Source organism: Hesperophylax consimilis, chromosome 20 (assembly GCF_061612785.1).
Source record: "Hesperophylax consimilis isolate HC1 chromosome 20, BYU_Hcon_1.0, whole genome shotgun sequence".
NCBI lineage: Eukaryota > Metazoa > Arthropoda > Insecta > Trichoptera > Limnephilidae > Hesperophylax > Hesperophylax consimilis.
Window position 1 is genome coordinate 18027111 of NC_142855.1, and position 24080 is coordinate 18051190.

General features: G+C 37.1%; 1 protein-coding gene across 1 annotated transcript in view; it reads right to left on the reverse strand.

The window, feature by feature from the left end:
* Tnks (tankyrase) overlaps positions 1 to 24080 on the reverse strand; it is a 55253-nt gene that overhangs the window by 11221 nt on the left and 19952 nt on the right. Inside the window, exons 5-15 of the mRNA XM_089644277.1 lie at positions 23359 to 23503; positions 21968 to 22076; positions 12466 to 12581; positions 11948 to 12334; positions 10903 to 11026; positions 8341 to 8502; positions 5704 to 5950; positions 3295 to 3460; positions 1959 to 2178; positions 1447 to 1679; positions 407 to 685 (exon numbers count right to left, since the gene is read on the reverse strand). Of these exons, the coding sequence (XP_089500403.1) occupies positions 407 to 685; positions 1447 to 1679; positions 1959 to 2178; positions 3295 to 3460; positions 5704 to 5950; positions 8341 to 8502; positions 10903 to 11026; positions 11948 to 12334; positions 12466 to 12581; positions 21968 to 22076; positions 23359 to 23503 (2188 nt within the window). The remainder of the gene's footprint in view (positions 1 to 406; positions 686 to 1446; positions 1680 to 1958; positions 2179 to 3294; positions 3461 to 5703; positions 5951 to 8340; positions 8503 to 10902; positions 11027 to 11947; positions 12335 to 12465; positions 12582 to 21967; positions 22077 to 23358; positions 23504 to 24080) is intronic.

Consider the following 24080-nt stretch of genomic DNA (forward strand, 5'->3'; position numbering starts at 1 on the left):
ATTTTGATTTAGACCATCGATACTTACGACCGCATAGCTGTGTGTGTGCTAGCCGCCAGCCAGTCGGTCGCGGACCGTCGTTAGATGTGGACCCCTCGCACGTTTTTTTAGCATCTGCCGATGGTTTTTTCATGTTTTCAGCAATTAAATTACAATTATTATCACTTTTGATATAAAATATAATAAACATAAGCGATTAGCTATGAATATTCATATTGTTCCCATATTAAATTGCTTATTTTGAGATGTGTATTGACTACACAGCACTATAACAGTAAGGAAGACAACGATTTCTATGAGCTGTTCCGAAAAGAGAACAAATCAATTCTATAGATAGCAAATTAGCCTGACGGTTTATTTAATGAAGTTTAATTTAAAATCTAATCTTTTTAATTTCTATTCTTACCGGTAAGGAAAGTGTGATAGTGCTGCCGCTGGGCATCGTGACCGTCTCCTGCGGAGCCCGGACGCCCGCCGTCCCTGCCAGTGCTACCGCCGTGCCGGCCTGCGACCCCGCCGGCGGCCCGGTCACCGCCGCCACCGTGGCAGCCTGTACGCCCGGAGCCGACGTGGCGCCCCCCACCATGGCGTCCTTCAGCAGGCAGCGGACGTCCTCGGCCAGAGACAGGTCCAGGGCGGTCTGGCCCTCTTGGTTCTTTAGGAAGGGATCCGCACCGTGGGCCAGCTGAAAGTAAACAGTATGTTATATACAGTACTCCGTAACCCATTGATTGTGTCATTATAAGGGGGTATTTCACTATCTCTGATTATGTTCTGACTAAGCACTAATCCGCGGATTAGTCATTTTTTCGTTTTCACTATATCTGAATAACGCTAACGCTCGGTTAAAGTTAGATTTGACTAATCAGTGTTCGAACCTCACGTTAGGCGCTATTCCTCGAATCTAAGATGGCATCAAAACATTCCGAGTTTGACAGCTGAGAAGTGAGTCGAATTTTGTTGAATGAATTTGAATGCTTGTATGATCCATCCTGAATTATTTGACTGTGTTCAAAATAAGAAACAATGTATTAATTCGACACGAATCTATCTAAAATGACCTGATAATCAACATAACATAACCAAAAAAATGCACACTTCGCGGTGTGCGGACTGTGACGCATGACAGCCGTGGCAGTAGATGGAGTAACTGCAAACATTTTGCGATGTTGCCAGACTATTTTGAGTGTTATCTATCCGGAAGCTCGAAACAATGGTGAAACGGTAGCCGTTGAATAACGAAGTTATTCTGATCTTTAAAGCCAGCCAACGGATAGCTAGTCAGATATTTAGCCCGACATAGTGAAATACCCCCTAAGTATTGCGACACAGGACTTATAATGACACAATCATTTTTTTTTTAAATTCATGTGTTCATGTGGATCAAAGTGATTGAATCATGTGAGTTGTTCCCAAAAGCGAACAAATTAGTCTAAAATAACCTACCAACAGCGCGCACAGTTGTGTGCGGCCCTTCTGAGCCGCCTCGTGCAGCGGCGTGAAGCCCCACTTGTCGGTGGCGTTGACGCTGGTGCCGCAGCGAATGAGCAGGGCGGCCACGTCCGCGTGGCCGTAGGACGAGGCGTTGTGCAGCGGGATGAGGCCGCCCTTGTCACGCGCGTCCACCTCCGCGCCGCGTTCCACCAGCCACTCGGCCACCTCCAGGTTGTTGTAGCCCGCTGGAACCAAAACAGATTCAATGTAACCACTTATATACACCGTGTCCACAGCGAATACTAATTTTAATCTATGAAAAGTGATTTATTTTCTTTATCCAACATTTCTAAACATTGACACGTCCGAAACGTTGGCTAAATAAAGAAGGAGGTAGCGCAGCAAGGCATAATACCCTAAAACCATAAACGAGATGATAAAGAGCCCCGCGTGCGACAGAATAAAACATGTACAAAATATGTGATTGGAAAAAGAAAAGAGAGATATCCTAGAAAACAACTCACCGGCTAAATGCAGAGGAGTGCTGTTCCTGCCGTGTGCGTCCCTGCAGTTGATGTTGTGCGGGGTCAGGACTCGCCGCAGGCGGGGCAGGTCGCCGCGCTTGGCCGCCTCCAGCAGCGCCGCGTCGCCGCGCAGAAGATCAGCTGTCTCAGCGTCCCCCTCGCGCGTTAGCTGTAGCGCGGTCAAGCCGTCGCGGTTGCGGCGAGACGGATCCGCACCGTGCTATACACAAAGAAAATGTTTAAATTTTGTAAACTCATCGGCGACGTCAGTCCCACAGGGCGATTTGTTACCAGCCATGTCGTCGAGACTTTAAACAAGAAGTCACTTGAACAATGAATGTATTTTAGATCAATGCTAGGAACAACAGTCAACAAAGAATAACAGGACATAAAAATGACAGTTACGGCGCAACCATTTGGTTTTGAATTCGATTTGATTAATTTCGGGAATTCATCAGTAATTGGTGGCTATGCGGTTCTCGTGATGTCGACCGACTTGTACGGACGGTGTGCGACAAGTTATTTGCGACTTGAGTGCCCATGATGAAAATCGTACCACCGTGAATTATATTTGAATTTATTCCTGTTGGATTAAATTCAATTCAGGGATAGAAATATGAACGCATGGATAAGAAGCAAACCTTAAGTAGTTCATCTAACCATCCAACAAGTAATATCATCAGATAAAAAATGACGAAAGTACAGTCCATTCACTCCTGCCAGGTCATTATTTGATCTATCTTCTAGTACAAGAGTCGTGCATATTCCGATGTGCACAAAACTTTGTTTTACCATATGGGTACTGCGTAGGGCAGTATAGAGAGAGCTTGGCTCGTCGAAACCGTGACATGAGCGAGACAGATTACGCTCAATCACGTGTAGGAGCAGTTCAGATATACAACTCATCCCGTGCACTATTGACGCATGCGCAAAGCGCCTCGCAAGTAAATTTCGAATGCGTCCGGAATGGATTCTTTAAGGAATACTAATTTACAATGTTAGCACTACAACATTCACACGTTGGCACTTGGTGAATTTAAACAGTTTTGCGAGATTTTTAGCAATGAATTGCGTGACCTTCATTCTCAAAATGATTTTATTGCAAATGCTAATGGAACAACATTATTAATTCAATTATTTTACAAATGCAACTTACCAGTACCAACAAGAATTTATTTGCTCTACCTATATTTAGATACAGGTACATTTTAAAAGTGAAATAAATGCAAGGAGCCGCCCCTGTGTGTGGGCGCTCCAGTTGAAGCGTACATTGCCTCAGAAGGATGGGAAGAACCGAGATGGAGCCAGTGAGCATTTGTAAATAGTGACGACGGACCTTCAGCAGCAGGCGCACAATGTCCGCCTTCCCCTTGGCGGCGGCCTCGTGCAGCGGCGTGAACTTCCACAGGTCGGCCACGTTGACGGAGGCGCCCGCACGCACCAGCAGCTCCGTCACCTCGTAGTGGCCGTACGAACACGCGTTGTGCAGCGGCACCAGACCCCTGGATAACAAAACATCACAACTTACATACATTAACGCATTGGTTCTTCTTTTGTTGTGAATACGTCTTTAAATTTGCTTAATACATAAGTTTTCACTTCTCATGCTAATTTGTTCGCTTTTGAGAAGAGGTCAAATGATCTCATAGAAAACATTTTGTCTCCCTTACTGTCACAGTGAGAAATATGATCTAAGCGGTGTTAGAAAGAGAAAACACACACTTTATAATCAAATACAGAAGAAGTTTTCATTTTCAGTTCAGAAATTTTCCGTTTATTTATATATATGTAAAGAAAAATATAATTTTCTTTAATTCAAGGCAATGCCAAGCTTGTCTCGTCATTGTGGCTGTGTGTGTCGTGGACTGTCACTGGCTGGATGTGCGCCACAGTACCTACACAGTCGAATCGATATTTCGTAATCTATGGTTTAAGACATAGTAAAAATAATCTATGGGTTGTACAAGGCAGATTGATGGGAATAATTTCAATAATTGGTAATTGCTATCGTGATTGTGATTAATAACATTAAATGTCGTTTCTTTCCTTACAGGTAATGTTTTGTTACTGAATGCTTTTCTTTATGTAAATCTTGTGAGATTAACAAAATAAACCTCTTCTTTCCTTACAGAGAAACTCAATTGTGTTTTAATTGACTGTGTCGTTCAAATCACAAGGAAAATATCATTATATATATTTTATTTAGTTAAAAGTTTTAACATTTTATATCCAGTGTACATCTATTCTAAAACTACTATAAAATATTCCATTACGCACGTACTAACATTTGGACTTCACAACATTGAGAAATAACCCCCAAAAACTGCAAAGACTTTTGGCTTCCTTAACATTTAAATGAAGTTCATTGAACATTTTAAAACCTTTATAATAAATATTGTTTTGTGTTGTAGATAAATTTGTCTTAGGAAGCCTAAAATCGTTGCAGTTTCTCGTAGGATAGCCATGGACTGTACTATTAATACTAACAATTGTTGCAAAGCAGAAATACTTGACCTCTGACAGGGAAAGATTGCATTTTTACCTCCATATCCTTGTGCCAAATCTAACCCAATCTTCCTCTGCTCTTCTCCTTCCCTTTCCCACTTCGTTCAGCCTCACAACATATCCCAAATGATGGTCTCCGTGATCGAGGGGTAAGGCTCTCTACTAACAACCCGGAAGTTTTTTTTTTTTTTTTTAACACACAGGAGGCCCTGAAGAAAATAATTTCCCTCAGGGCCTATGTCATCTTTGGGGATGCTGTGTGGAGGGTCTTTTTGTGGAGAGGAAGGAGTGAACATGGGTCTTGAAGAGTCCCATGTTGTAGGAGGGAGGAAACACAGAGGCCGGCAGTTCGTTCCACAGCCGAGCTGTTGAACTTAAGAACGAATCGTAGAAGCGACCCATTCTCATGTGACAAGTGTCAACCGTGTACAAATGTTGGGCGCGCGTTTGGCGTGTATCCCGACTACGCACCGGTGCCGAAGGGATCAATGACGCTAGTTCCTCAGAGCATCTTCCATTGTAATACTGATAGAACAAGGACAGCATACCTACCTGACGCCTGTGCTCTAAAGATTGCAGTCCGTTTGTTAAGATTGGGGAATCTATCAAACGGACCGCCCGTTTCTGCACAGAGTCAAGGGTTTTTTTCAGGTATTTAGGGGCTCCGGACCAGAGATGGCTGCCAAATTCGACAGTAGAGCGCACTTGCGATTTGTACAGGGTCAGCAGTTGTGTACTATTAAAGTATCTGCGGGCCCTGTACAGTACGCCCAGCTTCTGAGAGGCCAACTTTACTCTGGCTTCGATGGAGCCCCCGTACCTGAGCTGGTCACTTATAGTTACACCAAGCATATTAATGGAAGGCCTGTTCGGAAAATTGCTTCCGTTGAAGGAGACAAGATTATCATTTGGATCCCTTTTAGACGTAATCAGACAGGATTGGGTCTTTGAAACATTAAATTCGACGAGAGTTACTGGTACAAATGATTAATTTTTGTTTTTAATTAAAAATAATATATCAGTATATTTGCGGCACGTTCCAGAGTGGACGATAGTCTCACTGACGCCCTGGTGCAAGACCACTATTCAGAATTGAAAATTTGCTTAAAATCTTCCTCTTTCCCCTCCAATGTACCTTCAGCCTAACAACATACCCGAATCGGGAATTCACCGGACTCAAACGGTTAGGGGAGTAATTGGGACTCTGTTGCGGTATTCAAATAAAAAGTGCACTCATTACCCCTTATCCTTAGCGTGAACATCAGCTCCGTGCTGCAATAGCGCCTCCACCAGTCTCAGGCGATTGTACCCGGCCGCAAAGTGTAGCGGCGTGCTGTGACGCCCGTCCAGGTCGCGGCAGTTGACGAGCGTGGGGCGAGCACGCAGCAGAGCACGGGCCGCCTCTGCGTCGCCGCACCGCGCTGCCTCCAGCAGGCGGCGCTCCAGGTCACCGTTGGGCGAGGACGGTGGGTCATCCGCGATGCGCTCTGGAAAGAAGGAAAAATACAAAATTCTGGTCATTATTATTATTATTTAATGAGCAGGCAGCATTCTGCTGATTAATATAAATCAATTTAATTGAAAAGAAGTTATTGATTAAATGGTTAATACATATCAACAAACAAGTACTGCTAAGCCAATTGAATTGGCTTGTCAACAGGTGCTTAAAGTTTAGTTACATATACATTTTTGTAAGTTATAATTTACATCTTATATCTACAGAATCAACAATTTTTTCATACAATTTTTCATACATATTAAAGTAAATATTTTTTTTCCGATAGCCAATTTTTCACCATATATTTAACCTTATTCATAGATTTACATTGCTTTATAGTGTCAGGTAATAAATTAAATATCTTCAGTATGTTGTATTCAAACGTTCTCTGTCCGTATTTATTATTGAATTTCGGAACTATTAACCCGTCATTGCGCGTGAATCTAGTACTGTATTTATGTTCTAATTTATATTTATGCTGCGGGGTAAATATATACTGAATTATGATTTTTTGCCATAGAATAGCCTTAACAGGTAAAATTTTGGCACTCTGAAACAGCAACGGTGTATTTTGTCTCTGTTTAAAAATATTAGGGACGACTAGTAATTTTACAATTGCGTTTTGTACAACTTGGACTTGTTTCAGATTGGTTATACTAGTATTTCCCCCTATGGTTAATCCATATCTTATAATAGATTCTGCCATTGACATATAAATTATTTTAAGTGTTTCAATTGATAGGAAAAAATTTAATGTGTACATTCTGCCAGCAATTGATCCGAGTCTTTTACAGGTTTTTTTAATATGTTTGTCCCATTTGAAAAAGCAATCTACTGTAACACCAAGATAGACATATTCCGTAACTAATTCTAAGCTTTCACATTTACAATTAGTCGGGATATTATTATGGATGCAATTAAATTTATGAGAAATAATATTAGGAATAAATTGAAATCTGGCATTGATTATATGCATAACTTTGTTTTTTTTTAGCATTTATTAATAGTCCTGCATCATGTGACCATTTACAAAAAGTCAATTTGCATGAGTTCAATTGCAATTTTTAGATCTTTATGTGATATGACCAATGCCGTATCATCTGCGAATACAAAATGTTTAACAAAAGAGAAAAGTTTTTTCATTATAGTTACATAAATTATATATAGTGTAGGTCCCAATATGGAACCTTGTGGAGTTAATTTGTTTATATTAGTAGAATCGATAACTTGTTGTGGAAGTTTGTTCCGAAATATTTTGCAAGTGTTTCCTAGGATTGGATGCTATTGGCGTTGAGTAAAACCTCAAATTGTAATATTTATTTATTGAAGACAATATCAGCAATTCCTAAACAATTATTTGAAACAGAAAAAGGTACGTTCACATTGTTACCGTGGGATTAAGTGGCAACAAATAAAAGTAAAGATGGGTTTATTATCTAGAAATAAAAAATATTTAAGAATACTAAAAATGTATTACCACAAAAAAGACATAATAAAAAAGAAATCAATTAGCATCCTACCATATAATCTGTCTGGCGCAGGGCTTGCATAGGTAAAATGAAGGTGTGATACCAGTTCGTTCTTGATGCGAAGTAGTAAATTCAGGTTCTTCAAAGCAACTCCCAGTTTATAATTTATCCAAAAAAATTATCTTGTAGTCCAATGCAAAACAGCCTCACGCTGCTGGACTCCAAAAGGGTCCCTCTTAACCAATGAGGTTCGGCAGATGCCATCCGATTCCATCAATCCAATGGTCAATGCTCCATATGCAAAGCTGATGCTCACAAAAATTGGCGAATGTGTTCTTCGAACCTCAGCCAAGAGGAATGCCCGCTGCTCTGGGCTGGTGATCAAAGAATGGTGACTGCTTCCAATGCAAATCACAGATCCTTGCTCCCTCAGGTTTGGCAACCCTCCAAGTCAGAATTCCCAGGGCTGTCAATTTGACCAATAGCAAAATGACAATGTGTAGGTAGTTAAAGGTCCCACACACCAAGACCATAGATGCGATGTAAGTAAAGTGATGCACACACACCTTGTTACAAATCTTATATGTAACAACATCTAAGACCACGAATTACGGGAAAGGAACGAATCAACTGCAAGCGGAGTTTCACGCCGTTTGTGGTTGCTTAATTTGTTAAAATAAATAAATTAAACTACTCGTCAAATTATTTAATTTAAAATATTAAGATTTGTTCACGCCACTGACTCACTAACCCAAAAACCTCGCGGCCTCACATTACCCAGCCTGAGGACGATATTGTTCCCTACACAATAGTCTAGTAAAAAGCCTACACTATACAGACAGGGGCGCTTTTGCGAGGTGTCACAAAAAAAATAATTTAAAAACCTTAGCACATAATAATCACGGTATACCATTCAGTACTGCCATGGAGGATCCGTCCCCACTGCCGTAGCCCTGCTGGGCGGGATCAGCGCGGTGAGCGAGGAGCAAGCGGCAGGCGGCGGCAGCGTCCCGTCTGCCGCAGCGATGCAGCGCCGTCTGACCCAGACCATCCAGCACGTTCACTTTGGCGCCTGGACATAACACATCATCACTGTTAATCTAACCTCACATTGTACATACAGAACTCAATTCATTACTTATTATTTTAAAAACATTGCTAAACAAATAAGAAAATAAAGTGACAAGTCGAATCAAGTCAAGACTACGCCGTGGGTCAGGACCACGGGACACTTATAATATTCCGTCACTTGTTTAACGACCGGCAAAAATCATTCAGACTTATCCCAAAAAAGTGAAGGTTTTGACTTGAGTTGACCAGTCTACACATTCTGGACAATGGTGAATAATATCCATAATTTGTAGAATGATGGTTGAGGAAGAGCAGTTCATTATTTCTGAGTCTGTGCGAGGGGATATTGAAGGGAATGAGTTGCAGTAGAGTAGGTGAATCAATAATACCATGTATAATTTTGAAGAAGCAAATGAGGTAATTTCTTTCTCGACGGACTTCCAAAGGAGAGAGGTTTAGAGTTAGGTCAATTTCATCATATGAGTATGTATTTGCCTTTTTCTAATCCTAGCCTCCTAGCAATCCCTCTTAAGAACCGATGTTGAACAGATTCAATGCGTCGAATGTGGACAGCATAAAAAGGAGACCAAATAAAATTGATTAAATTGTGTTATTTCACAAATTACTCATTTAAAATAATATACCTTTAACGAGCACGAGGGGACTGAATAAATTTGCTCTTTATAGCCGCTAATAGTTACATCCAAATAGGTTTTTTAAAAGTCGTAAATTTATAATAAATATTTATTTATTTATTTATTTATTTATTTATTTTAGGAACATATTGTTGTAAAGATTTCGCTTTCATGCTTCTGAAAATTTCCCCCGCAAAACAATCAACGCATTATAACTCTCATCACCAAGTTCAAGGCTTCCAAGAAAAATATCACTTAATTTGTCTATCTTATTATCACTAGCTTGTGCGTATCGTACCGCTTGTAAAATCTCCACTCGTCATAAATAACTAGTTTGCCGGATTGTTATGCATTTCGGCTGTAAAATTTTTCTTGTCACAGTGCCGCACAACCCGCAGCCCAATTCTTGCGGTCTGCTTTTCAAATGTATTCTTGGCTATAGCAATAGAGAAAATACAAAATGTTCGGGGTAATTCTTGAAAACCCCGGCTGAGTTTTGGCTAAATTACGCTGCATTTCTTAAATGGAACTAAATTTGAAGAACCGGTTTACAAAACGTGAAATTCAAAAAAAAATCAACAGAAATTTTAATCCTCCCCCTCAACGAAAACAAAAATATCCACTTGAAGATCGCCGGCTGTTGAAAAATAGACAAAGCGACCCCTCTGCTGAAAAATTTGTGTATCACTGTTGTAAATTTACACTGTGCAGGTCCACAACAGAGTGCTGGTACCAACCCTGATGTATGGAAGTGAGGCATGGAACTGGTAAAGAAAGGATGAAAGTAGATTGAATGCTGTTGAAATGAGATCCCTGAGGCGTATGTGTGGTAAAACCATGTATGATCGTGTGAGGAATGTGGAGATACGCAAAGAGTGCAAGGCTGATGTAAGCGTAATGAGTAAGATTTAGAAAGGGACGCTTAGATGGTTTGGGCATGTAGAGCGAATGAGCGAAGATAGGAGTGTAAGGAGGATGGATGATGCAAATGTGAATGGTAGCAGAAGTCGGGGACGCCCGAGGAAGACATGGCACGATCAAGTGAATCAGATACTCAAGTCGGGCCATGTCAAGAGTCAGAACAATAGAAGAGTATGTATGAGACGATGTATGAATGTGAATGAGGCAAGAAGTGTGTGCCAAGACCAAGTTGTTTGGCGGTCCGCCCTCTCTGCCTACCCCTGCAGGGAAACGGCGTTATGGTTAGTTAGTTAGTTAGTTAGTTAAAACAAAATCGACGATGAGTTGTAATACAAAAGAAGACGTAGAAAGGGAACAAATTTGCCAAGTTCAAATTTCGCACGACTTTATGACAATTTTACATAGTGCCCGATGGATAGTAATGTTTCACATAGCCGAAAATCCTACACAGGTAGTGCCATAAACATGTGAATCCGTCCCTAACGAAATGGGAAATTCCCGCCAGCCGTATTCGTGCGCCCTTTATTTACTTCCCATTTAACCAAAAAATTATTTGCACGGTATATCAGTAAATCGACCTAGTTATTACATGAAGAAGCCTGAACTAAAATATCGTTATGTAATTGCTCTTTATAGACGTGAACTCGCTATTGCCGTGATCGTTATAACCAAGTTCAATACACCAATAGTTCGGTACTTTTCCCCATCTTTCTCTTCCCCTCCCCTACCTTTAGTCTCACCCAATTGGGGATGCCATAGTCTCACTGGCTCCAGACGGTTGGGAGCAGTTTGGAATCTCGTGCGGTATATAAAAACGAAGGAAATGAACAGGTAAGATGGTTTACCATTTCTGAGCAGCAGATCCATGACGTCGAGATGGGAGTGATCTGCAGCAACGTGTAGCGGTGTTAAAAAGTCCTTATTCTTCTCATTCAGACGGGCGCCCTTCCTTATGAGTATCTCCATCACCTAAAATAGAACCAAGTATTAAATTTCCTCCAAGCAAATAGAAGGTATCGTTGTGTTTGTGACAAGTTACAACAGTTCCTTCTCAAAACTTTACACTCAACGTTACATTGTGAACGGTGGCCAATGGAGTTGTTCGGGTTGCTTTTAGACCTGAATTAAAACTTTTGATGCTTGATAACAGTTAGTAATTATTTAAAAAAAATTGTTTATTCATTCGATTCAATTCATGAATTTTTTTTCATTTATTCATGGATTCGATAATTCATTAATATTTTCATTCAAAATCGTTAATTCATTCATTTATTTATTAATACATTTATTCATAAATGAATGAATTATAGAAAGTTTGAACGAAAGAATTAACTAATGAATTAATTAATGAATTCATGACTTCGTTAATTCATGAATTCTTCCAGTCGTTAATTTGTTAATTTATTCATTAATTTGTTAATACATTCATTCATTTTTTAATTAATTCATTCATTTTTTAATACATTCATTAATGAATGAATTGACAAATGAATTCATTTATGAATGAATTAACGAATTAATTAATGAATTAACGAATGAGTAAATTAATTCACAAATGTATGAATTAACATATGAATGAATGAATAAATTAACGAATGAATTCATAAATGAATCAATTAGTGAATGAATTCATCAATGAATCAATTAACGAATGAATTCATAAATGAATCAATTAACGAATATATTCATAAATGAATCAACTAACGAATGAATTCATAAATGAATCAATTAACTAATGGATTCATAAATGAACCAATTAACGAATGAATTCATTAATGTATCAATTAACGAATCAATTCATAAATTAATCAATTAACAAATGAATTCGTGAATGAATCAATTAACGAATGAATGAATTAACGTATGAATGAATAAAGTATTTTCGCATACCTGTTTCCTCTTGGCATGCTGACTGGCCGCCACGCAATGCAGCGGCGTCTCACCGCTGTACGGGTGCTTAAAATTGACCACCGCCGAGGAGGCCCCTCCCGCCACTCCCCCCGCCGCACCAGCCCCCGCCCCCTGATTGGTCAACGGCTGTACCAGTAGAGACGCAGATGACGAGGAGGACGAAGTATTCTGCTGCTGGTGGTGCAGAGACAACTGGGACTGGGACAATTGCTGCTGAGACAGTTGCTGGGATTGTGACTGCGATTGCTGGGATTGTTGTTGTTGTGAACCATTGTTGCTGTTGTTGAGGTTGGCGTGTGGGGGCGGTGAGGGGGGAGGGGGGGACGGACCGCCACCAGCCGGAGAGCCCGGACGCACTTCCGATGACTGAAAATAGAAATAATTGTTTTTTAATGTGAAACCGCACAAGACTCCCAACCGTCTGGGCTAGGATCAGCACTCCATTAGTAATTATAAGCAATCATTCATATCTGTTTAGAGGTTGATATTTAAGTTACCTGAGGAGGAGCGGGAGTAAGCAGCATTCCACACGAATGTCCAGACAGCAATTTTTTGACCCGTGCAACATCTGACGTCCGACACGCCTCCAACAAGCAGTGCCCTCTATACTCCACTGCAACAAACATTATAATTACACTTTAAAAGAGACGAAAATTCCTGTTCATTTAAAAGTAAAAAATAAATAAAACAAAGCACAATATTGTTTGTTCCTTAACCACTCAAGTGATTTTTGGCGTAATATGACAAGTTTGCAAAAACATTTTGAGCGATTGTTTGGCATAATGTGAGAAATATAGGGTTTTCCAATAAGAGGTGTTATTTTGAATAGCCCGCTATTTCGGCAGATGTTACTTTTGAAGCTGTCATTTTTTGACATTTGTCAAGTAGAAACTACGCCATTAATAAAAATGGAACGATACACGCTTCTACAACGCATTGAAATTATTAAAATTCACTTTGAGTGAATCAAATGCAAATCATCTTGAGTGATGAGGCCCATTTCATGTCAACAAGCAAAATTGTCGCATCTGGGGCTCGGAAAACCCAAGAGTTATTGTTGAAAAGCCTCTCTATCCCCAACGTGTGACTGTTTTGTGCGGTTTATGGTCTGGCAGAGTCATTGGACCTTACTTTTTAGAAAATGAGGCTGGAGCAACAGTTACGGTGAACGGATTGCACTATCGAGAGATGATTAATGATTTTTTATGGCCGGAATTGGATGGTATTGATCTGGACAACGTTTACTTTCAACATGAGGCGCTACGTGCCACACAAGCAACGAAACCATTGATCTTTTACGGGAAAAGTTTCTTTGAATATCAAAATAACACCTCTTATTGGAAAACCCTGTACATAGAACCTAAAAATATGAGATAAGCAGTTCATATATTTCCATTTAAATTAATAATATACATCAAATTTAATAACTGAAATCAAATAAATTAAAACATAACTAAGACGGAATATTCTAGCATCATTATTTCTACCTGGATAATGTTGTTTCCATCATGAGCAAAGGATCTTAAAATATCCATTTAACAAAGAAAGGCAAATTAAAGCACTCCGGAGATGATGTCAATTAATTAATTTACTGGACAATTTGTATAGCGCCGCTTTTGTGAGATATCACCTCAGGGGCGCTTTACAGTTGATGCAGGTATTACAAAAAATATAAATATTACAAAAATGTCAATTGTTAATTTATGTCTTTGATAAGATTGCTAAATTGATAAATGATCGTTTACAGAGGCAATTGAAGTGATTGACAATAAGGAATTCATGTTATATATATATATTTTTTTAATTTTAAAAATTCACCTTCTAACAATTGAAATCTAACTGGGTATTTGTGACGTCATAAGTACCTCGGTTTTGTCAGTTAACAGTAAGATCAATCCATTAACTATTTTAAAGAATGTCTCGTGTCATTAAATTAAATTAACTGCTCTTTTATTCCATTCTAATTCTATTTTGTAAAAAATTGTGAAAAAAAATTTTTTCAAGTGATATCAATAAATATATATCTGAAAGAGTAGTATTAAATGTTTTCATTGTAAATTTTAAGCCTTATTATGTACTTATATGTACTTTTTCCTTAAATAAATAAATAAAAGTATATGGATATTTTGTCTCTAAATACTCTCACACACCACAAATAATTCATGAAATTATTTGTTTAATTCAGGAAATTAAACACAATATCAAATGAATTAAGCGTATTTGTTTCGTACGGGTTCGTTTTAAATTTTATATTAGCGTGTATAATTTCTAATGAATAATAAAACAACCGTAAATACCATTGAGATAGAATAAAAAGAATTGACTTTAAATTTCCGGGTTACAAATAATCATGTCTGAAATAGATCTTATCTACAAATAATCATGTCTGAAATAGATCTTATCTACAAATAATCATGTCTGAAATAGATCTTATCTACAAATAATCATGTCTGAAGTAGATCTTATCTACAAATAATCATGTCTGAAATAGATCTCATCTACAAATAATCATGTCTGAAATAGATCTTATCTACAAATAATCATGTCTGAAATAGATCTTATCTACAAAAAATCATGTCTGAAGTAGATCTTATCTACAAATAATCATGACTGAAATAGATCTTATCTACAAATAATCATGTCTGAAATAGATCTTATCTACAAATAATCATGTCTGAAATAGATCTTATCTACAAATAATCATGTCTGAAATAGATCTTATCTACAAATAATCATGTCTGAAATAGTTCTTATCTACAAATAATCATGTCTGAAATAGATCTTATCTACAAAAAAATCATGTCTGAAGTAGATCTTATCTACAAATAATCATGACTGAAATAGATCTTATCTACAAATAATCATGTCTGAAATAGATCTTATCTACAAATAATCATGTCTGAAATAGATCTTATCTACAAATAATCATGTCTGAAATAGATCTTATCTACAAATAATCATGTCTGAAATAGATCTTATCTACAAATAATCATGTCTGAAATAGATCTTATCTACAAATAATCATGTCTGAAATAGATCTTATCTACAAATAATCATGTCTGAAATAGATCTTATCTACAAATAATCATGTCTGAAATAGATCTTATCTACAAATAATCATGTCTGAAATAGATCTTATCTACAAATAATCATGTCTGAAATAGATCTTATCTACAAATAATCATGTCTGAAATAGATCTGTTCTACAAATAATCATATCTGAAATAGATCTTATCTAAAAATAATCATATATGAAATAGATCTTATCTACAAATAATCATGTCAGATATTCAGAATTGAAACATTACTTCAAATGGCTTTAGCTGTGTTTGACAACCAAATTTTAACAGCCACATTTTACAAGAAGGTACAATCTAGTGCATTGTAATGCTGTCAAATTATAATTACATAAAAGATGGCTTACTCCTTCCATAAATTATACATTCAACAGATTTGCAATTGAACAAGGCTATAGTTAAAGTTTTCTTATTATAAGGAAATTAAGAGGAAAGGTACCTATTTATAATTTTTATTCTGTTTTATGTAATTCTGAACTGAAACTGGCAGAGGAAGGATGACAATAGACTGAATGTAGATGAAATGAGATCCCTGAGGCGTGTGTGTGGTAAAACCATGTTTGAATGTGTTTTAAATATACAGATCCGGAAAGAATGCAATGCTGATGAACGAATGGTGACTAAGATAAAGAAAAGGAATCTTAGATGATTTAGTAAAACAAAATTTTCAACCACAATTTGAGAAAATTTTATTTAACTTTGTGAATTTTTAATTAATTATTTTTATATTAGTCTAATAAAATGTGTTGATAAAATTGCATTATCATCAACAACCAGCCTATCTGCAGAGTTTCAGCTCCATCGGATGTCGGGAAGTAAAAAATTAATTTGTGTAGATTTTTCGCATAACAAATTTTGAAAGTATATTCGCACCTAGATCAAGGTTTTGGACCATCGCTGATTAAATTTTTGGGCATGCAGAGCTGATAAAAGGAAGAGATTAAATTCTAAATGAATCAAATTCTAAAAATAATCATAATATGTAAAACAAAAGTGAATGAGGCAAAACACATCATAGAGAGATCTGTGCATAACTTTTATGAAGATTTAATAATTAGTATTAGGCAATTGAAAAATTAATAAAATAAACTTGTTTGTCTTGTGTCCATTCTGTAATAATTCTAGTTTCTCTCCAACCCACGACAATGCGTTCTGTAATTGCACTTTTGGGTATTATTCTGCTGGTGCAGTATTCCGAACAAAGACATTGCGTCAAAGACAATGTAGCGGATTCGTGCAGTCTCGCTGATGGGAAACCGCAAAACTACCATGTTCCAGAAAACAATCAGAATGAAAAGGGGAATACGCTGGAATACTTTATTACAGGAAACAATCAGAATCATGGGAATATGCCGGAATATGTTCCAGGGAACAATCAAAAGGGAAATACCCTGGAATACTTTGTTACAGGAAACAATCAGAAAGGGAATATGCCGGAAAATGTTCCAGGGAACAATCAAAAGGGAAATACGCTGGAATACTTTGTTACAGGAAACAATCAGAAAGGGAATATGCCAGAAAATGTTCCAGGGAACAATCAGAATGAGAATATGCCGGAATACTATATTCCAGGAAACAATAAAGGAAAGATCGACGAAAACGGGAAAAATTGCTGCGAAGGCAGTAAAATTAATTAAGGAAAGACGGATTTTTTTAAAACAATTCTTTTAGTTTTCCAATAATAATCAATAGAGTTTGGTTTAGCAATATAATTATATTCCAGAAAACAATCGGAAAAGAAAAATGTGGGAATAGTATGGTTCCAGAAAAGAAATATATGGGAAAACTGGAAAAATGGAAAAAATTAATTGCATAATTTAAATACTATTTAAGATGGAGAATTTTTTTGGTGTTTCTATTTATAATTAAGTGTGCTTTCATAATGTAATTATTGTATTTTTGAAAACTGGATATAATAAATTAAAATTATTGATTATTTTGAGAATATTTACTAAAGTGTTTTAACACTGATAGAAGTGCGCTGAGGGCATGCCAGTGTGTGAAATTGATTCAACATTTCATGAGAACATTTTAGGAGAACTGCAGTCGACAACTCTACCATTCAAGTCAAATCCCAATTGAATAATACTGACATTTATTATTATTTTTATTACTGCTATAATGTCAGAGAAATGCATTTATGTCTGGCGTACGTGTGCGTGATTTCCACCAAAAGTTGATAGAATACATTGTCATCGACAACGAGTGTGTCTGCCGAGTTTCAGCTCGATCGGATGTCGGGAAGTGGCTTAATTTCCACTTACAAGATTTGCATTCATTCACGAAAAAAAGAGAAAGAAATTAGAAACCTTCATTCAGAATTGAAATAGCTTTAGCTATGTATAGTAACAATTTTTTTTCCTTTACTGTCCCAATTGCTCTGAGAGGTTATGAGACTGGATATTTTCAATCAAAAGTGCAGAAATTTTAGTAAAATATTACGTTTTTAAACTTTTGAAAATGAATCATCTTTTATTAACAATTGGTTAAATAAGTTTTGTTTGGTTTTGAATAAATTGTAAATTGTTGGATTTTCACCGACTTGCTATTTATATATAAAGTCCTAAATGATGCATTTGATAGTTCAGAATAGCTTGCATTGATTCCACTACGTATTAGTGCACAAATTCTGGGACTAACTACCAAATTATGTATTTCTCATTGGCCAGAATATTAAGTGGACGTGTTCAATTTATCACTAAATAAATACAAGAGATTCTTACCGAGGGCGGTTCAACGATGAATAAAAAGAAAGAAAAGAAACTGTACAATTTAACTGTTTCTATGTAAAAGCCACTAAAAAGTGCGTTAATAATTAAATAAATATATTAATAAATCAAAAAAAAATACTTGATTTCCTTTACGTAATTTTTAAATTTATATGATCTTTTTTAAAATTTATATGACTGTTCAAACTTCAACAATTCAACAACATTTCTGGTGTATATATTTTTTTTTACTTTGCATGGTAGGTATTATGCGGCGTCCCCTGCGACAGTTTCCACAAACATTACCACAAACATTAGTGCAAACAATGGAGGCGTTCCCGTCCACATTTTTGTTCGAAAATGCAATGTTTGTGTTTTCCACGGCCGATGGAAAACATTCTACGCACGGGTGAAACGGGGAAGGAGGGATTATACAACCACCGCGCATGTAATTATTTACTTTTGGACTTTTATATTGGACTTTTTGAGGTTATGTGCACCGACCAAGCTAAATAAATAATATTGTAATAGATGATTGATTTTATGATGAACCCACCATTAAATAAAGTCCTTTGGTCTATTAATACGGTTTTGAGGGTTGGTTTTATTTCACAAAAGGTGTTACACAAGGCTGCATAATGTCACCTTGATTATTCAATCTATACATGGATAATTGTATGCAAGAATTGTAAGAGGTGGGATTGGGCACGAATTTGAGTAATCTGAAAGTATGTTGCCTGTTGTATGCTGATGATGCGGTGCTGATTGCTAATAGTATAGATGATCTACAGTCTCTCGTGTCTAGGATGAACCAAGTATGCATGAAGAATAAGTTAATGATGAATGTAAGTAAGTCTAAAGTCATGGTGTTTGAAAGAGAGAGTACGATAACAGTGTACAATATAGCTGTGAATGAGGAATACTTGGAGCAGGTGGATGAGTTTTTGTATTTAGGAAGTATGTTCTAGAGAGATGGGAAGGCTGATAAGAGATATTGAAAGAAGGGTAAATGCAGGTAACTCCATTAATGGAGGACTGAACGCAGTTGGCGCTAACAAAAAATTGTCCAAAGAAGCAAAGCTAGCAGTCCACAATGGAGTGTTGATACCTACCCTGATGTATGGAAGTGAGGCATGGAACTGGCAGAGAAAGGATGAAAGTAGACTGAATGCTGTAGAAATGAGATCCCTGAGGCGTATGTGTGGTGTGAGAAATGTGGAGATCGTGTGAGAAACGTTAAGTGTGCTGTGCGTAGATACGTCTTTACCACAGAACGATAAATAAAATGAATGGGGATAAAACAAATGCTTGCGCTAATGTTTGGATGTTGTGGAAACGGTATATTACTGTAGTATAAGTATTGTTGCATTTTTGAAAAAATGATTTTTTTTCAATACTGAATGCCTTGGAAATTTTTTTTGAAAAAAACATTCAAGTAGCTCTTTCATGTAAAAATGGGCTACCTGACGACGTATTGTTCTACATTTAATTCCATGTGTATTTTATTCCACTAAATCCAGTTTTCACAATCTTATCACAAAATTACAAAAACATTTATTTTTGTTTAAATCTAACCAATTAAAAAAATAAACATATAATAACATGAATAATTAACAATAGTGGAACAAATCAATTGGATAATAATTGGCAGTAACCATACAAAAGATACAGAATAACAAAATAATAGTCAGAGAATTGCAGCAAAGCAGTTAGTTGCTCCTGCCAAAACAATTTTAAAATTCTTAAGACGAAATAATGCTGAGGAAAGCAGTAATAATTGTCACTTTCATACAAATATGTCTGATATTATCAATAAAATGTCTTGAAGAAAGTAACGTATTGATCGAAAGTAATACAAGATTAAAAGAAAATGATGAAATTCAGACCCCCAATATTCTAGCCAGCGGTACCGTGTTAAAGAAACCAAGCTTTGGTTTAAATTATTTAAACAAACATATTCAGGAACTTGAGAAAGATCACGGAAATGATGAAGGACCTCTGCAGCAAAATAATGGTAAAAAGACACAAAGTATTTGGATGCAAACTAAGGAGCAAAAGATTGATACATCTCATAAGAATATGGGAGGAACTTCCAAAGAAATCTTCAGTTTGGGAAAGATATTGGACAAAATTTTCAAAGGTATAAAGAAAACCAACAGATTTAATGAGAATAATATGGATGGAACTTCCAAAATTATCATCAGCCTGAAAAAGTTTATGAATAAAATTTGGAGAGATAGAGGGAACATTTTTGAGAAGGACGAGTGGGGCTTTCAGGTGAATAAGGAGATTGACGATTGCGATGAAAATGAATTTGCACACGTTCAAGATAATAGAGAATTGAACTCTGATGAGCAAGATGCATCGAATTCTGATGATGATATTGGAGATGAATTATCAGAAACTGAACAGGAAGATAATTTGAACTCTAACGAAGAAGAAGAATTAATCTTCGGTGTGAAAGGCACATTCAACCTGGAAGACGAATTGAACTCTGAAGAGGAAGATGAATTGAACCATGATGATGAAGATGAATTGGAATCTAATGTGGAAGATGAATTGGAAACTGATGTAGAAGATGAATTGGAAACTGATGTGGAAGATGAATTGGAAACTAATGTAGAAGATGAATTGGAAACTGATGTGGAAGATAACTTGGAAACTGATCTAGAAGATGAATTGAACCATAATGAGGAAAATGAATTGGAAACAGATCCAGAAAATGTATTGAAATCTGACTATCTGCAAGATGAATTGGATTTGAAGCCGGAAAGGGAATCGGACACACATGAGGAAAAAGATTTAGGATGGCAGATTAATCAAGAAATTGATAATTGCGACAAAAGTGAATTTGAACACATTCATGATCTGAAAGGTGAATCGGACACCGATCCGGAAGAAAAACTGAATTTGAAGCTGGAAAGGGAGTCGGACGTACCAGAGGAAAAATATTTAGGATGGCAGGTTAATAAAGAAATTGATAATTGTGACGAGAGTGAATTTGAACACTTTCATGAAACAAAGACAATGAAAGATCCGACAGATAAATTGAAATCTGATCTGGAAGGCAAATCGGGCACTGATGTAGAAGATGAATTGGAATCTGATCTGGAAGGCAAATTGGGCACTGATGTAGAAGATGAATTGAAATCTGATTTGGAAGGCAAATTGGGCACTGATGTAGAAGATGAATTGGAATCTGATCTGGAAGGCAAATTGGGCACTGATGTAGAAGATGAATTGGAATCTGATCTGGAAGGCAAATTGGGCACTGATGTAGAAGATGAATTGGAATCTGATCTGGAAGGCAAATTGGGCACTGATGTAGAAGATGAATTGGAATCTGATCTGGAAGGCAAATTGGGCACTGATGTAGAAGATGAATTGGAATCTGATCTGGAAGGCAAATTAGGCCCTGATAAAGAAGATAAATTGGAATCTGATCTAGGAGACAAACTGAAACTTGAACAAGAAAATAAAATAAACACCAAACTAGTTGATAACTTGTTCAAAATTATGTTTGGGAGAGAAAAAGTGAACCAGCATAAAGAAAATAATGGACAATTCAATAACCTTTATGAGTCAGAAAAAGAATATTGCAATAAGATAGAGATGAACTTGTCTATGATTGTGAATAAGAATTAGGTTGAGGCATAGAATAAAGAGGAACACAAGAAATGCCTTTTGGACGTGTTTCGAGATCCAAATATTATATCATATGGGATAGAGATTTACAATTTCAGGCGATTTGGGCTAAATGGAACATTTGTTGCCATTCAAATTTGTACTGAAGGCACTTCTAGTTTTCTTCTTTAAGGTATTTTAAATTCAATAACATTATTTATAACCATAAAATCAAAGAACTTTACAGTTTTTTTTATTTTTGTGATTGCCCGTAAAAACCCAGTATAATATATTTAAAATAATATAAAGGATAGTGCCTGAACCTTGTTGCGGGGGTCGTGTGGCAGACAAAAATCACAGTTTTATTTCCAGGACTGATTAAAGTGTGCAAAACATGCCGCAGGATGCATAGATTGTGTTGTATAGGTCAGCATTGTAAAAGTTAACCTTATCTATGCAGATTTTGCACACACGATCCAAGGAGCTTCACTAACGTGCCGTGTTATGGCATAGATTTTAAAGGGTCGTAAACCTTGATAGATTCGCAGCGACAGCACACCAAGAAAAAATACATAAACAATGAAACTCACTGGCAAGTCTGTCCTGAAGTTCCCGGGTGGGGGCGACATCTATGGCCGACTTCCCGTGGCAATTCAGTTGGGTGGGATCAGCTCCCTCGCTCAGCAGAAGACAGCAAACCTAGGCAAGGATTTATATATCGTTGAACAATCTGACAAACGCCCGAGCTTATAATAAAACATCAAAGTAAAATCACGGTCAGTATTAAAGCATGCGAGGCCATGACCATGTATAACTATAACTGGCAGAGGAAAGATGAAAGTAAACTGAAAGCTAAAATCAAGTATGATTTGTGCTGCTGCCCTTGACTCTGTGAAGAAACGGAGAGTCCGTTCGATAGATTCTTCGATATCTTAAGATGCTCCGAGGAACTGGCGTCATTGACTCCTTCGGCACTAATGCGCAGTCGGGAAACAAGCCAATGCGCGCCCAACATTTATACACAGTTGACACTTGTCACGTGAGAACGGATCGTTTTTAAGACTCGTTCTCGAGTTCAACAGCTCAGCTGTGGAATAATTTTCCGTCCTCTGTGTTTCCTGCCTCGTAGAACATGGTTTACTCCTCCTTTCCTCAAAAATTCCTTTCACACAGCATTCCCAAAGATGACGCAGGCCTTAGGGAAATTATTTTTATGAGGGCATCCTTTGTCAGTTGATGACAGGGCAACCCACTCTATCGAGAAAGGAATATCTTTGGGACATCCTGTCAACATCGCCACGAAATTGCACGGTATTGTACAGTAATGAAGCAAGCAAGAATTCTTGGGATGCAATTGTTATTCAATACATATATTTTTTTAATTATCTCCAGGAGACAGGAGAATTATGTAAGACCTAATTGTGTTACACAGAGTCATTAACAACTTAATTGACAGCCCTGCTACCATCGCCACTATTAAATTCCATGTGCCGACTAGGAACACAAGACAAAATGTAACATTCTTCTGCAATATATACACAACCAACTATCAAACACACTCACTAACCAATTAGGATGCATGATCTGGGCAACAAGTTTGGTGGTACTATTCACATATTTACTGACTCCATTTATAGAATTAAGCGTAATCTATACCAGCACTTTGTTGAATCCTACAAATTATAGTAGCGTAATGTAGTTTTAGTGATTTGTCTTATGTGTAGTATTGTTCTAGTATCTAATTTATTTTATGTTACTGTTACATGTTTTACTAACATTGTTTCATATTCATTTTATCAGTTTAACATTATTTCATGCATTAAAAACTATTCGATAGCTCACAAGGTATATCAGGCACATTGTGCGACCGTGTTTGCGAAGCCAATGAGGCAAGTAGAGTGTCCAGCGAGACATATTGTGTGGTCTGTCTACAGTCAAACGGACTAACCGCGTGATGGTTATTTAGTTGGTTGATCCTAACCTCGATGCGAGACTTGCTGGCGGCCTCGTGCAGCGGCGTGAAGGCCCAGAGGTCGTTGGCGTTCACGTTGGCGCCGTGCTTGATGAGAAGCTCCGTCACCTCCAAATGGCCGTAGGAGCAGGCGTTGTGCAGAGGAACCAAGCCCCTGGAATACACATTAATAGGATTCAAATTACCATGTCACAATTATTCACATATATGCCACTATGCACATTGACAAGAAAGTGAGATTCACATGCGAGGTGTTGCTTGACTTAGAATTTGATAGTGGACATTCACAAACACCTCTTGCAGGATTGGGGAATCTTAGGAAACACTTCTTTGCAAATACATAGAGTAAAGGAAGCATGGAACAAACTTCCACAACATGTCCATCCATCATACCTTATTTTTAAATTTAAAGCGTCCGTACATTACGAAATTATTCTTATCTTTTCTTCCATAATGCGGAGTTATGTGATTTGATCGCAGTTAGATAGAGAAATAATTGTTCTTTTTAGTTTGTCTCAAATATTTATACTAGATTCCAAGGAAAAAATCCTAAAAAATTACGATTAAAAATTGGCAGAATCATTCCGTTGACCGTTAAAAGTGTCAGCTTTGAATCGTATCTTTGATCATTATTTCTACAAAATGGCAATGTGATCTATTGTTTTATTATAATTCAATATATTGACGACTTATGTGTGTTCTTTTAGTTATATTCGATGAAATAATAGTAT